At 44.8% G+C, this 14,869-nt stretch overlaps 1 protein-coding gene across 3 annotated transcripts in view; it reads right to left on the reverse strand.

Moving 5' to 3' along the window:
* Uxs1 (UDP-glucuronate decarboxylase 1) overlaps window positions 1-13,467 on the reverse strand; it is an 81,054-nt gene extending 67,587 nt beyond the window's left edge. Inside the window, exon 1 of one of the 3 annotated variants that reach the window (XM_074050477.1) lies at window positions 13,272-13,467. In XM_074050477.1, coding sequence (XP_073906578.1) covers window positions 13,272-13,365 — 94 coding nt within the window. In that variant the 5' untranslated portion in view covers window positions 13,366-13,467. Of the gene's footprint in view, window positions 1-12,822; window positions 13,250-13,271 lie in introns of those variants that run through there. The other 2 variants (XM_020159069.2, XM_020159071.2) reach the window with 2 other exon arrangements.
* Between the last annotated feature and the right edge of the window lie 1,402 nt (window positions 13,468-14,869).

Below are 14,869 nucleotides of genomic sequence, written 5' to 3' on the forward strand. Positions count from 1 at the left end.
CGTTTTTACACAAAGAGGTCTCCAACATGACTCTTTTAAAACTGCCCAGGGGCCAGCTATGGTGGTGCACGCCTGTGGTCCACACTACTTGGGAGGTGGAGGTAGGAATATTTCCATTCTAGGCTAACTGGGCAAAATTAGCTCTACCTGAAAAACAACCTAAAAGCAAAATGACTGGGGAATGGCTCACGTGGTAGAGCACTCATCTTGCAAGCACCTGAGTTCAATGCCCAGTATCACAAAAAATAAATAAAATTTAAATTAAAAAATAAAACCTGCCCAAAATACTGTTGATACACCTTTCTTGAGAGTGGATGGCTTTAGGTTCTCTTTGAATCTGGCAAGCTTTGCTGTTTTGACAGAAAAGAGCAGAGATTACACTGAGTGACTTCTGACACTGGGAACAGATGGCAGCATCTGGTGGGACACTCAATCTGGGAGTCCTGGGCCACCACAGCTGGACAGCCAGGCACTCTAACATCCAGTGCCAGCCCAGTCTATCCCTCAAGGGCCAGAGAGGAAGTCACCTATAGGTAAAACCTCCAGCCAGTTGATTCAACCTGACTGAGGTCCCAGATGTTACAAATCGCAGAAAAGTCATCTCCCTTTCAAATTCTCAATGAGAAAGTTCATGGATAAAATACAATGGCAGTTGTTTTCTACCACTAAGTTTTGAGACTGTTGGTTAAGCTATTAAACAACCAGGACCGAAACAGAACCAGATCTGTCTCCTGTTTAGCCTAAGAATGCTCTAGAATGCTCTGATAGACCTCAAAACCAGCCAGGTACCAGGCTAAACTTCTCCCCACCAGCAGCCTTCCAGGCCAGTGTACATACTAAGCGGTCACACAGGACTGAAAGCAGAGTTTAGTAACTGGTATGATCTGTGTGCCTTAGGTGAAGGAACAAACTTGTCAGACCTCCCTGTGGTCCTAGCCTTGATCCTGGGTGTTCTTCTTCCCTACCCTGCAAGACCACAACTCCTACAGCCCGGGTGGGTTCTGAATTCCAGCTATAAAAAACTTATGAGTGACTCATACCTTCCCAGTCTTACCTAATAACATCCTACTGCTATGGTTGGAATGTGCTTCTGAAACTCGTGAAAACAACTGTCATTACAGGAGCATTAAGAGGTGGGGTCTTCCCAGGCCAGTGTCTTCTGTCTCCAGTATCACATTTGTACTTCCAAGATGAAATAACTGGCATCATCACAAATGATCTCTCTAAATGGAAAGCAGGTGGTACTGGGGCTCAATGGGTACCAATGACTGCAAAGCAAAGCCCTACACCATCACTGGTGTTTGCTCTCTCCTTCCTGAGGGTGTTCAGTGCCCCCTACCTTGGCTCCCCATCGGTGGGCACAGGAAGAGCACCTTCTCCAGAGGCAGGCCAATCCTAGGGCTCCCCACCAGGCTGTTGGCAAAGAAGTGGGATAGGGCTCCCACTAGAGGGCCAAACAGAAAGACAAAAAGCTACTCTACCACTCACCAACAAGATGGGAAATATCTCCAAATCCAATCTACCAAACAGTTCTCACATGATATCTATGGGGACTGGTCCAGGGCCGCCAGTAGATGACAAAATCCCTAAGTCTCTTAAATGAAAAGGCATAGTATTTGTGTATAGCCTACCCACATACTTTACTCTAAATCATCTCTACATGACTTACAGTAACTAATGCAGTGTAAATGCTGTGCATATAGTTCTGACTTGATCTACTGAATTGATCGTGACATGGCTACAAGCACGTTTTGCTGAAAGCCCCATTTCTGAAGACCCCTTATGCACAGCTCATGACCATTTCCACAAGAACTACTTGTCAGTGGCTCCCCAAAGGGCACCAGATTAATCTACTTCTTTCACTTGATTACAGCTGAGCTGTCCTATACCTCCAGTCTTCTAGTACTGATACAACCCAGCTGCCTGCTCACGCCTTTAAAACACATACATAAATGAAAGCCAGACACCTGCAGTATTTACATTAATTAGAACCAGTGTGCTGTCTTTGATTTCTGAAATACTATGAAAAGACACTACAAAGAACACTCTAAGATTTCACCACCCTGACAAAACTGTTGGCATTTTCTAGCACATTTGGACTCCCTCTGAAAGACTACTTTGAAGAAATCCAAATGTTTTCTGTTGTTGCTTTAGTTTGCTTATTTATTTTCATTGGAGCAACTCTAAAAAGCTTAACCAGGAAGTCCAAAAAAAATCTGACAAAGATTTAAATTCACAAAGAGTGAAATTCACTCTTCTGAGGAGCTCCCACTTGGCAGCTGTCACTGCCCTTCCTGCCTGGGAAGTCCCTTCATATCAAAGGGGATTTATAACACCTGTCCTTGGAAAGTCCTTGTTTTCCATGTGGCTCATCAATTAAGCCGTCATCTCTCTACACATACCTTTTCAATTCCACATAATCTTCTTTAAAAAAAGTATTCTTACCTACAAGGCATAAGTGCACACAGAAGTCCCATTTTATAAGAGGAAACAGAAGGTAGGTGACTTGCCCCAAGTTACAGGATAGCTCAAATCAGGACAAGTAAAACTGCCCTTTCCAGGAAAGAGCCAATCTCGATTCTCTCCTCCCCACATTTACCCCTCTAGTAATTCCTAAGACCCATCCCATTTGTACCACATATGGGAAGAAAAGCAAGGTGAAGGCGATGTGAACATAGGTTTGATGCACATGGAGAATCTGCTACCTGGTCTCATCGATTCACACCTATTTGTGAAAGCCCTCAACCTCCCAAACAGACCCCTCCTCACTTCCTGTCTATCTGAATCTGCTCAGGCTGCTGCGACAACATACCATAGACTACATGGTTTAAAATAACAAGACTTTATAGCTCCCAGTTCTGAGGCAGGCAAGTCCAAGAACAAGGCCAGCAAATTGGTGTCTGGTGAAGGCCCACTTGCTGGCATATGATGCCATCTTCTTGCTGCATCCTCACATGGTGGAAGCTGTTAACACAGCTCCCTGCGGCATTGACCCCATTCAAGATGGCTCCAACCCTAGGACTCAGTCACCTCCCAAGGCCCCTATACCTTGGGATGAGGATTCTAAATGAATTTGCAGGGAACCACAGTTAGTCTATAGCATTGGCCAGTTCTGTATATCAAGGCTAAAATCCACCAGCAGAGAGATGCCCAGAGCAAAGCACAATATTCAGGCTAGACAGGTTGCCCCTCAAATGCAAAACTGATTCCATGCCCTAATGGTTACTTAAGAGCATGGTCATCAAAATCTCCTTTTCCAGGATGCATGAATTCTCACAAAACGTTTACTCATCCCACTGAATCAAGTTTACAAAGGGTCAGCCTTCCATGTTTTGTCTTGTGGGCCCCATGGACACTGTTTCTTGTGCTCTGCCTCTGTCAGCTTCCTCTTATGCCTCCCCTTCACCTTCAATTCCACTCTTCAAGCCCTAGTCATCCACTAAATGGCCCATTCAACATTCCCACCTCAAAGACAGCCAGCCCTCTTTCTTCAAAGTTTCTCTTCCACAAGTTAATTGGCACTTTACCTTGACCAGTTTCTTAAGAACTACATGGAGTTGGAGGTTTACTTCAGTGGTAGAGCACTTGCCTAGCATGTACCACAAGAAAGAAAAGGAGAAAAAGGAAAACTGTTGAAAATGAAGATTCCCACGTCCTAAGTCCACACCAACAACCCATTCTCTAACACTCTAGACACCAACTTGGGTGCACAACAATTAGATGCACTTGTAGCCCCAACGACTGACTAGAGTCAGTGTAGATCTCACAGACAAGCTCATCCCATGACTGCCGCACTGCAAGTCCTGTACACAGTCAGCCAGCTGCAATCAGGAGTTCCCACAACTCTTCTGTAGGGTCAAGAATTTGCTAGAATGGTTCACAGAACTCAGGAAAACACTTTACTTACTATTACTAGTTTATATAAAGGATAGAACTTGGGAAGAGCCAAAGGGAAGTGCTGCATGGGACAAGGTAGGGTAGGACAGTAGGCTTCCATGCCTTCAGGGTGTCACCCTCCTAGCAGGTTCACAATCCAACATGGAGCCTCCTCAAATCCTACTATTAGAGAGTTTACCCAAGCTGAAAGTCTGTGCAGCACCATTGTCCCCTTCCTGGAGGTAAGTGAGTGGAGTTGAAACTTCCAACCCACTGGATCTTTCTCAGGACCAGCCCCATCCTAAGGCTTTCTGGGCCCCAGGCTAACTCACGAGCTCAGGATCAGAAGGCTCATCTCATTATGAGTAACAGAAGATACTCTTGTCACTTGGGAAGCTCCAAGTGTGAAGGAGCTCTTGCCAGGAACCAGGAACAAAGACCAAATGTATTTTAGTGTTCTTTCACACCAGGCTTGAGAAACTGGTTGCAATTTACATCACAAAGGACAGTTAACATCCAAATATAAAGAGTTCTTAAATATGAGGGGGAATATATACCAAAAACTCAATAGAAAAATGGGCAAAAATATGAGCACTTCATAGAAAAAGACATTAATAGCTCTCAAACATTTGAAATGATGCTTCAGTTCACTCATAAGAGAAATGCAAATGAAAGCTACAAGAAGTACCATTTTTCTCACTGGTGAAAATGCAAACATTGGTCAATACATGGTTAGGAAGAGGAACCAGCAGCTTTCATACACAGCTGGTGGGAGCCTGTGCAGAGGCCAGTGCAGTAGTATTGGGGATGGCAAAATAACTGGGATGACTTAAATGCCCTTCCTAAGGACACTGATCAAAGAAACTATAGCACACACAGGATTACTGCACAGCTGTTAAAAAAAGTATACTCTATAACCTGATACACAGTTCTATCCAGGAAATACTGAACTACTGAGCAGAAAAAAGAAATGCAAAATAGTCTATATAATACACTATCTTGTGAGTAAAAGACAGTATGAGCACATACAAACACACTCGTGCCTGCATTTGGAAAATGAATCTCAGACTGGATAACCAAGCTAAAAAAAAGAATGAACCTAAGCAGGAAGTATAGAAATGGCAGTGACAGACTTCTGAGTGTAACTTTTGCTGCTTTGGCTTTTGAACTGTGTAAATGATTTATGTATCTAAAAAGAAAAAGAGGACTAGACTGAAAGTGTGGCTCAAGTGGTAGAGTACCTGCTTTCCAAGCATAAGGCCCTGAGATCAAACCCCAGACTTCCCCCAACAGCTCCCCCAACACACAAAACAGAAAACCCTAAGCCTAAACAAAAAGAAAAAAAAAAAAAAAGAACCTAACTTGAATCTGGCATTAAAAAAAAATTCGATCTCAAACTCACAATCTCCTGCCTCAGTCTCTCAAGTGCTGGGATTACAGGTGTGCACCATCATGTTGGGGTTATGTGACTTTCAAACACAATACTCCAACTAAACATTCTTAATGCAATACAGTTTAAGGACAAAAAGAATTACAAAGAAATCCTAAATTTTCCTGGGTTTGCTGGTAGTGAGATTAATGTAGCAACTCTGAACTACAGGTGCTCCTCCAGTCACAGAGGGGCTGCATGGTGATAGGCTCACTGCAAGTTGAAATATCATAAGCAGAAAATGCAACTCACCTAACCCCCTGCACTATGGCTCAGAGGCACAGCAAGCTGTAGACTAGGGTTGTGTCCCTGTGACCAGGGGGCTGACTGGGTACTACACTCTTTGTTGCTGCTCAGTATCTCAGGAGTGATCACACTGCACATCGCTAGCCTGGGAAAGATCCAAGTTCAAGATTTGAAGTCTGGTTTCTACCGGATTTGAACAGCTTTAGCAACATTATATACTTGAAAAGTTATAATTTGAACCATCATTTGTATTGAATCTGTATGGCTGTATAGAACAAAGGATAAATACACTGATGTTGGCAATAAGATCTTGACTGCAGGCAAAAGGAGATGATAATATAAAATGGGGGGAGGTAAGGAAGAAACCTACCATGTTAAATTTAAATTGGGGGAAATTAGCAAAAACCATGACTAGAAAGACTATGTGTACTTCCTAGCTATGGCCACTGACAGGGCTGGAAGCAATGACACCCGGTCAGCAATGGGTACAACTAGGGCTCAAAGCCTGGTTTCTAAACAATATTCTCCACTGTACAGAACCAGAGCTCCTTGGAGAAACAGTTCATTTCAGGTTTCAGGCAGGGAAGAACAGGACTTAGAACTTGTGAATGTGATCTTCCCTGGAAAATGGGTATTTGCAGAAGTAATTAAGGATCTTGAGACAAAAAGATCATTCTGGATTAATTATCCAGGTAGGACCTAAATCCAGTGACAAATATTCTCCCAAGAAACACCCATGACAGATTCAGCAGACAGAGATAAGGAGGCCCTGTGACTACAGAGGTGGAGGCTGGAGTGATGCCGACACAATGCAGGACACCAGGAACCTCAAAGGAACTCAGACTGGCCAACCTTCTGATATCAGGCCTCTGAAAACTCTGAGAATAAATTTCTCCTGTTTTAAAATCACCTACTTTGGGGTAATTCATCACAATAGACTCAGGAAACTAATAGAGAAAGAGAGAAAGAGAGAAAGAGGGAGGGAAAATTCTTCTCAGAGGAACAACAACCAATAAAAGCAAAGGATTTACAGAGCTAGAAAAGTACCACTAAACCCCAATATAAAAACTGGTCCAGGCAAGGATTGTGAATGAATGCTAATCACTGCCTGGAGAATAAGGAATAGTCTCAAGAATCACTCCACAGGCTGTGTAGTGGGAAATGCACTTTGAAAATGAAGAAAGATGGAGGCTACCCCTTTTGGGGCATCAAAGTTAGTCCTGATCACAGTACTCCAATTACACAGGAAAGAACAGTAACACAGAACCCAGGCTAAGTCTCATGCTCAGGTAAGTCCAGACACCACTGATATGGTGTCCATTACAGGTGTCCTGGTGTGATGCCAATTAACAAGCATCATTATTAAAAACTGTTTTCCATTTTGGTGCTGGGGATAGAACACAGTTCCTCATTCATGCTAGGCAATCACTCTAGCCATACCTTAACCTTTATAAAAAAAAAAAGTTAATCAGATAAATTCAGAATCTGGATGTTTCACAGGATAACTGGTATGCATATTTAAAAAAAAGTTAAATATTATAAGAAAACATATATCCTTAATAGCTCAAGAAACATACAGACATAGCAACCAAATTAAATGCAACGTGCAAATCTTGACTAGGTGCTAGATTAAAAAAAAAAATAGAATGGTTGCAAAAGACACTTATAATTGGGGGAAATTTAAATATGGACTGTATCTTAGATGATACTACTTATGTTGACTTCTCAGGGTATGATAATGGTAAGGGCTATATAAAAGAATGTTTTATCCTATACATATATATGTATTTATATATATTATACATATAAATGTAAAGGAAAGTATTATGATTGCAACTTTCAAATATTTCAACATAAAAAGTTCATATAAAATCAGTGAGAGAGAAACATGGCAAATTGTAAGCAACTGATGAATCTAGGCAGCGGTATCCAGGAACCTGCTAAATTTTTGCTTTAAAAGAAAAGGAGGAAAATTGCATGGAAATTTTCAAAATAAAATGTGGGAGGTTTAAAACAATTTCTACGTTTGGCTTACAATGTCCAGACTGCTATGGAGTAAGTCTGGAGGATCCTAGAAACCTGCAAGGCATGACCCCAGGCTGATTCTCACACTCAGCTAAGTCTGGACACACCACTAATGTAGTTTGTTTTTAGCTATCTTTTCTCCCTGGAGTCCACTGGCATCAAGGCTATGCCTAAAGATGCTGCCTATCTTCCATGACAAGTGGCCAAGAAATGTTTCCTGAGCTGATTTGCAAGGGAGGTCACCAATCACAGGTTCGTGGATTACATTAAGGGCAAAAGTAATAAAAGTTCCAACTTCAGAGAAGTTTGAAGTTTGTGATCATAAGTGCAAAGCTAATGCACATAAAACATCCCTTTATGTGGCTTCAGGTTTTATGTCTTTACTTCTCAGCAGAAAAACAGTGACATGAAGAAAAAGCACCCAACCAAGATGTCATCACAACAAAATCCCAGGATACACCAAAGATAATTATTGGATGTCACAGCTCTAGCTGTTCCTAAACCTCACTAAATGTCAGATATTTCTTGGGTTTTTTGTTGTTGTTGTTGTTTAAGGAATAAATGTATAAGGACAGGGAAAAGGAAGAAAGAGAATCAGCAACAAAACACTGCTGGAAGATGGAAAAGCAACAGAGGCAGGGATGGAGAGAAGACAGGAAGAGGCCAGCAATGGAAACAGCTGATTACACCTAGAAAGGGCGAAGACTTGGGCTGGCCTGCATGTCTGCATGGGAAAAGCAGGCAGCTGAGGCAGACTTCAACTTTCAAACATGTCAAGGAAGCAGGACAACTTCCAGGTCCACATCCCACACTGCGACAAGAGCAGCTCTATCTCCAGATTGGGGAGGACTGGTCCAACTGGGACAATTACGTTCAGCCTTCTCCTCATCCAGCAACAGGATGCAAGCAGCCAGGCCTCCTATCCAGCAAGGGCCAGAGAGACTCTTGCCATTACAGCTCAGAAGGACAGACCTACAGGACTGAGGAAATGGTGCAGCACACAGTCAGCTGGCACTCTCCATTGGCCCCAGGCCCCAGTCTTGAATATGAGCACACAATCTGAGGAGACCTCAGACAGGAGACAGAAGTCTGGAAGAAAGAGAATATTCAGTAAAAAGAAAGGTGAGCAGCAAGACTATCATTAAAAGACCACAATGAAGTGAAGATCACTTTTTTTTAATTCAGAAAACAGGTAAAAACTATTACAAATGAAAAAATGACAGCAAAAATAAAATTTTTAAAATATGAGAAGAATGAAACTACAAAGATGAGGTGATTCTAGAAGATAGAGATAAACTTTAAAATGTTGTAAAGTAGGAAATGAAAGGACTGGTCCAGGCAAGTCTACATCACAGTAAGTGTATTTCCAGAGAGAGAGAAAATAGGAGCAGAGGAAAAATTTAAGAAGGTTCCCAGAACTGATGAACAGATTCATTCTTCCAAGGGCAGAGGGGAGGGTGCTCTGCACACCAAGAACCATCACCTTGAACGTGGCTAGTTACCAAGCTAGAGGGAAAGAAAAATGAAGTGGCCAACTTGTATTCATAGCAGAACGCAGGAACCAGGGGTAAAGTGCAGCAGGCCTGCTCAGCTCCTGACAGGCTGTGGGCGTGGCCCTGGACACAGAGACTGCAAGAGGCCACGAAGCATGGAAGGAGGACAGCTCTGCAGGAGCAGGGCCAGTGGGATAGAAATAGGTGATGATCAGTGACTACCAGGGACACAAAGAAGAGCCTGCCATCTTCCAGAAAGACAAGAACTGGCTCAAAACTCCTCAACAATACTAGAAGCCAAGAATGGAACAATACCTTAAAAATCCTGAAGGGATTTTTTTCCTGGAATTCTACATGTTCAATTCTTTAAGTATGAAGGAAAAAAAATACTACAGATAAAGCTTCACATTTCACCTCCTGTCCTAATCTAAAGCAGGAACTGAAATAAGAAAAAGAAATAAGGATCCTGCGGTGGGCAGATCCTAGAGGCAGGTCCCTAGACACAGGGTCCACAAGCACACCTTTCCTGGCACACCTGCTGAAAGGTGTGCCAGCAGAGGAATGTCCTGATGATTACACACAGTCTGGGCAAAGATGCGGACAACTGGGAAAGCAAAGCAAGTTAAAAACCAAAAACAAAAAAGAACGGCCACTTATTAGCTCAAGAACAAAAAGCAATACAGTGTAAGTTCACTCTGAGGCACATTCACATCAGTCATGCATGTAAACACTGAACCACCTCAAAACTACACCACATAGGCAGGGGGCAGTGAGCATGACTGAGAAGAGAAAGAAAGAAAGCAGTCATCTTCAGAAGAACAAAGTCACTACATATGGTATATTTATGACTGAAAAACCAAGAAGCCGGTGATTCAGCAGAACGATAAATACCAACATAATCAAAATAACAAGTTACAAGTAAAGTGCTTGCTTCTGTGTGGGGGAAAAGGTGGTAGAGAGGCTGCTACACCTAACAACCCATGCAGCAGGGCCATCAGAGGGCTCATCTGACTTCTCAAACTATATGCACGTAAGGGAACTCAAGCTGGATCTCCACCTCAGAACTACCCAGTAGGCTGGCATGAACTTCAATTTGGTCCCTTGAGTAGTTACTGAGCTCTTTCCAAGTGCTAAGGCACTGTCTTAAGTGCTACACAGACTGAATGATAGAAGACTCCATCCCTGTAAGGACAGGGAATTTCACAGATACAGCATGTTCATGGACAGCAAGGAGGGGGTCTCTGCCTCTGGAGGCAGCAAAGACTGGGAGAAGTAAATGCTGTGAGAAAAGTCCTGGAACTTGTGCTCTGCTTTTAGAACAGAGAGGGTTTCTAGAAGGCAGACTGACAGTGAAGGCAAGGATAATTGGGAGCATCAACAGGTTTATTTTCAACAGAGATGAGATTTATTCATCACAGACTGGCAAGATTGTTAATAAAAAGAAGCAGAGATTAGAAATCACGGATGTCACTGCTGATGGCCTACATCTTCAGCATCCCCAGACACTTTCAATCAGAAGCCCTGCAAAGCAGCTCACACCACCATTCATTGCCATTCATTAACACTGCCTCCACCACTCTTAAAATCCTCATGGCTAAAGTAATCACCCATTTCCTGATCTGGATGGAGACCTCCCTGCTCTGGCCTGTCCACCTGAGCAGCTTCATGGCTGTCCTATGATTCCACACTCCAAGGACACTACCCTTTCTTTATGTTCTTAGAATACTCCATGCTCTTGGCTGCTGCAGGACTCGCACATGCTGTTCCTTCTGGAACGCATTCCCTCCTATGCCTCCTCAATTAACTTCTACATATCCTCTATTTTCAGCTCACAACTTGATTCCGCAGGGAAAGAAACATCCTGACTATTCTCACTCAAGAGTCCCTGTCATCAGTTCTCATGCATTCCTTTCCTTCACATTTGTAATTTTACCTTCATTCGGATAATTATCCAATTCATGCCCACCTCTTTCTTGGCCAGTGATTCTCAAAATGGGGTCCCCAAACCACAGCAAGAGCATCACAGAAGAATCTATTCGAAATGCAAATTTTTCAGGCTATGTAAAAGACCTTCTGAATCAGAAATCTGAAATGGGAAGCAATCTGGTTTTTTTGTTTGTTTGTTTGTCCTGAGCCATCCTGGGAAAGAATTGCATGTTTTTGCATTCCATGGTGTTCCCTGGTGCCCAATTCAGCAACAAACAGCAAGGGCTGGGTAAGACTTCCCGGTAAATGGATAAATGGTGAGAATCCTTCTATGACTACATAAATCCCCCACCTTATTAATTCTAAACCCCTATGACTAACTTCAGAAGCCTCCCCCCAACTCAGCAGGGACTCTCCTGCCCAATGACCTGGTTTCTAGCCCCAGCTCCCTGGTGTTTCAGGGCTCAACTCTTTTCTCTCCATAGTTTATTATCTGTGTTAACACTCCATGTTTCCAGGGGACCAGGAACTAGAGAAAAGGTTAGATCAAAAAGAATTAACCTAGAATGTAACACACACGCACATAAAATTAATGTAAGTCAACTCCCTGTATAGCTATCCTTATCTCAACCAGCAAAAACCCTTGTTCCTTCCTATTATTGCTTATACTCTCTCTACAACAAAATTAGAAATAAGGGCAAAATAGTTTCCGCTGGGTATTGAGGGGGTCGGGGGGAAAGGGAGTGGGCAGAGTGGGGAGTAAGGGAGGGGGTGGGGGTAGGGGGGAGAAATGACCCAAGCCTTGTATGCACATATGAAAAAGAAAAAAAAAAAACAAAACACTCCATGTTTCCTAATCTCTCTTGCTAGTAATTTTTTCACCCTGAAAATGATAATAATCACAGTAACCATTTCCTAGGATTGCTGAAATAGTTAAATGAGTCATTAGTACCAAGAATCATACCTGAAGTTAAGTCCTCAACAAATTTGGTATTAATTTCTTGTGACAAGAATAAATATTATAATTATTATAATAATATTATGATTCATCTGTAAGGGGTCTTTTTCTTGAGTCTCCACATTCTTTCTCAATACTGACCACACTCTTCAGGACAGCTTTTACTTCCTTGCCAAAATACTCACATCTAACACCCATCCCTCCTGGGCCCAAAACTTCTCCAAACAACCAAGGGTCCAGCTTGAGCTTCCTGGCTCCACCTCCGGGAACAGCTGGGCTGTACTGGTCCTATTCAAGCTCGCCTTCCCTTCCTATCAGCTTAAGTCACTTTCAGTACTTACTCACCTGGGAATCAGACCTAGGTAACTCAGCCAGTTAGTGGGCGGTTCCGTTTGTCTGAGTGGCCAGGATTTAAGAAGCTCACGCCGGGAGCTATTTTTAGTCCAATCTTGGTACTCAGCAAAGTATTAATAGAAGTAATTATATTCCCATCCAATAGATCTTTTTAAAAAGGGCAGCTTCTGCTCCCCCTAACAAGGGGAGGGCCTCCCACCTGCCTACCTGCCTGCACCGTGGCTCTCCTGTCCTCTTCCCAGGCAGGAGGCTGAGAGCACCTACACAAAGCCGCGGGCACGCCCCGCCTGGTCCCCGGTGCTGTGCTCCCTGCTGGGCCAGGCCCCAGTCACCGTGGCCGCTCCTGGGGGGACACCTGGAACTGGGGTGCCGGTGCGCCTGGATATGCGAGCGCAGCAATGGGCACTGGCAATACTTTCGTTCCCCCAGAGTTAAGTGCTGAGTAATTTTCCTACGGAGCAAACAGTCGGAACGCGGACTCTGCCAATGGCAACAGTATTTTTATCCTACTTTACCAACAAGGCGGCGCGGCTCCGGGTGTCCCCGCGCGGCACTCTCTGGAATCGCCAGTTGGGACCCGGGGCGACGTGGACAGCAATGTAGCCGCCGAGTCCCATGCTACGAGGTGAAGGACCACAGGGACCGCCGAGGACAGCTGCGTCTGTGTCGCGCGGGGTCCGCATAACAGCAACCCCGGCAAAGGCCCCAGAGCACCGCCACTGGGTCCGGACCCGCGCCGGGGCCTAAGCAGTAGCGAGTCTGCGCCCCTGTTGGCAGCGGCTTCGTTGCAAGAGTGGAAAGGAGTGGAAGCAGGAACTGCAGGTACCGCCGGGGCAGGGAGGGACACCAGCTCTAGGACCGCCCCAGGTCCCGCAAAACCTGCCGCCGGGCTCACAGTACCCTGTCCCCGCCGCCACGAGGAGAATGAATGGGGCTCTCCAGCCCACCGCGGGCGCGCACTCACAGGCGACGTAGGCGAGCAGGGCGATGCCCAGCAGCAGCTTCATCCTCCTGCGGTTGACTGCAGACACGAGGCGCAGCAGAACCTTGCTCACCATGCCCAGGAGCCGCACTGGTCCAGGGCCCTGCCGCGCGGGGCCCGCCTGCAGCACAATGCCGGGGAGAGCCCCGCCCCTCACCCCGCGCGCCGGGCTTCCTGCTGGTAGGACCACTGCGCACGCGTAGCTCCGCCCCTGTCGCTGGCTCCGCCCCCCGCCTCGCCCCGCCTTCTACTTCTCTATCCGCAGGCGCAGTGGCCACAGCGCCTGTGTTTTCCAACCCAGTAGCTGCGAGAGCGGGCGCGCATGCGCGTGCCGCAGTGTTTTTTTTTTTTTTTCCGCGCCATGGTTCGCTGGGACAAAAGTGCGCCTCCAACCCAGGAGAGCAGACTGCGGCCGCCGAGTTCCTGAACCCAACCTAGTGGGTGGCACTGCAGGGTTGCCATGAAACGGAACTGTTATTTATGCGAAATTTGGCCTGACTTTGGAGTTCTTTGAATGTCTCCCTCAGAAAAGTTACCTGGGTTTTGAGACTGTTCTTTTGGCTTCTTGGGTTGCTGCAACGGTAGCAAAAATGATAAATCCCCCAAGCACTGCCTCTCTCAAAACAGGCAACACTTTGCTGTGATCAACTGGGATTTCTTTCTTTTAAAGATAAAGGGTTTTATTATTATAAGTAGTTCTAAGCCGGGCGCCGGTGATTCACACCCGTGAGCCTAGCTACTCGGGGCACAGATCAGATCCTCGCGGTTTGAAGCCAGGCTGGGCAAACAGTTCACAAGACTTTGTCTCGAAAATACCCATAACAAAAGGGCTGGTAGAGTGGCTCAGGGTGAAGGCTCTGAGTTCAAGCCCCAATAACAACAACAACAAAAAGTAATGCTAATCATAAATTTAGGATAAACCAGGAAAAGGAAAGGAGGAGGTGAAATCGTGCTTTGTCCGCCTAAAGAAAAATCCGTGTTTCATTCCAATCTTTCTGCTGAGTGTGTCTATTTTGGCACAGCTACGGGGTGAATTGTGGTGCTGTACTAATGGCATATGAGGTACCTGAGTTTATTTCTTTGATAATTATTTATTGAATGCCCCCCACAAGCAAGGTGTGCCAAAGGGTCCACTGGTATCAGAAGCTCATCCTGGGATCCACAGATAGCTGGACTGTAGAGGGGAAAAAGCAGGTACACCCAGATCTATGTAAGGACTGAAAGGTCTGAAACTGATCAGCCACTGTGAGCAGTCTCAGGCCCCTTTCAACCTGGGGCCATCTTGCTAAACTCAACCATTGAATGCTCTCCTTTGGTTTTATTAGAAATCTCCAAGAAAAACAAATACTCCAACTAGCAATGAATCAAATCAGTAATGTGTCCCATTATTCAAACTTCTGTGCACAAATACTGTGACTCTATGATTCTGATATACCCTTCCCCTGTAGCATACCTTCCCATAAGCACATTGAGAACTATTGAGTAGAGGAAAGAAAGGGAGCTGTTCCCCAAGGCAGTGTCACGCTGCTATTATCCACCTGCCTACTTGCAAGAAGCCCACCTCTGTTTCTGAGGTGCGC

This window comes from Castor canadensis, chromosome 12 (assembly GCF_047511655.1).
Source record: "Castor canadensis chromosome 12, mCasCan1.hap1v2, whole genome shotgun sequence".
In the NCBI taxonomy this organism is placed as follows: Eukaryota; Metazoa; Chordata; class Mammalia; order Rodentia; family Castoridae; genus Castor; species Castor canadensis.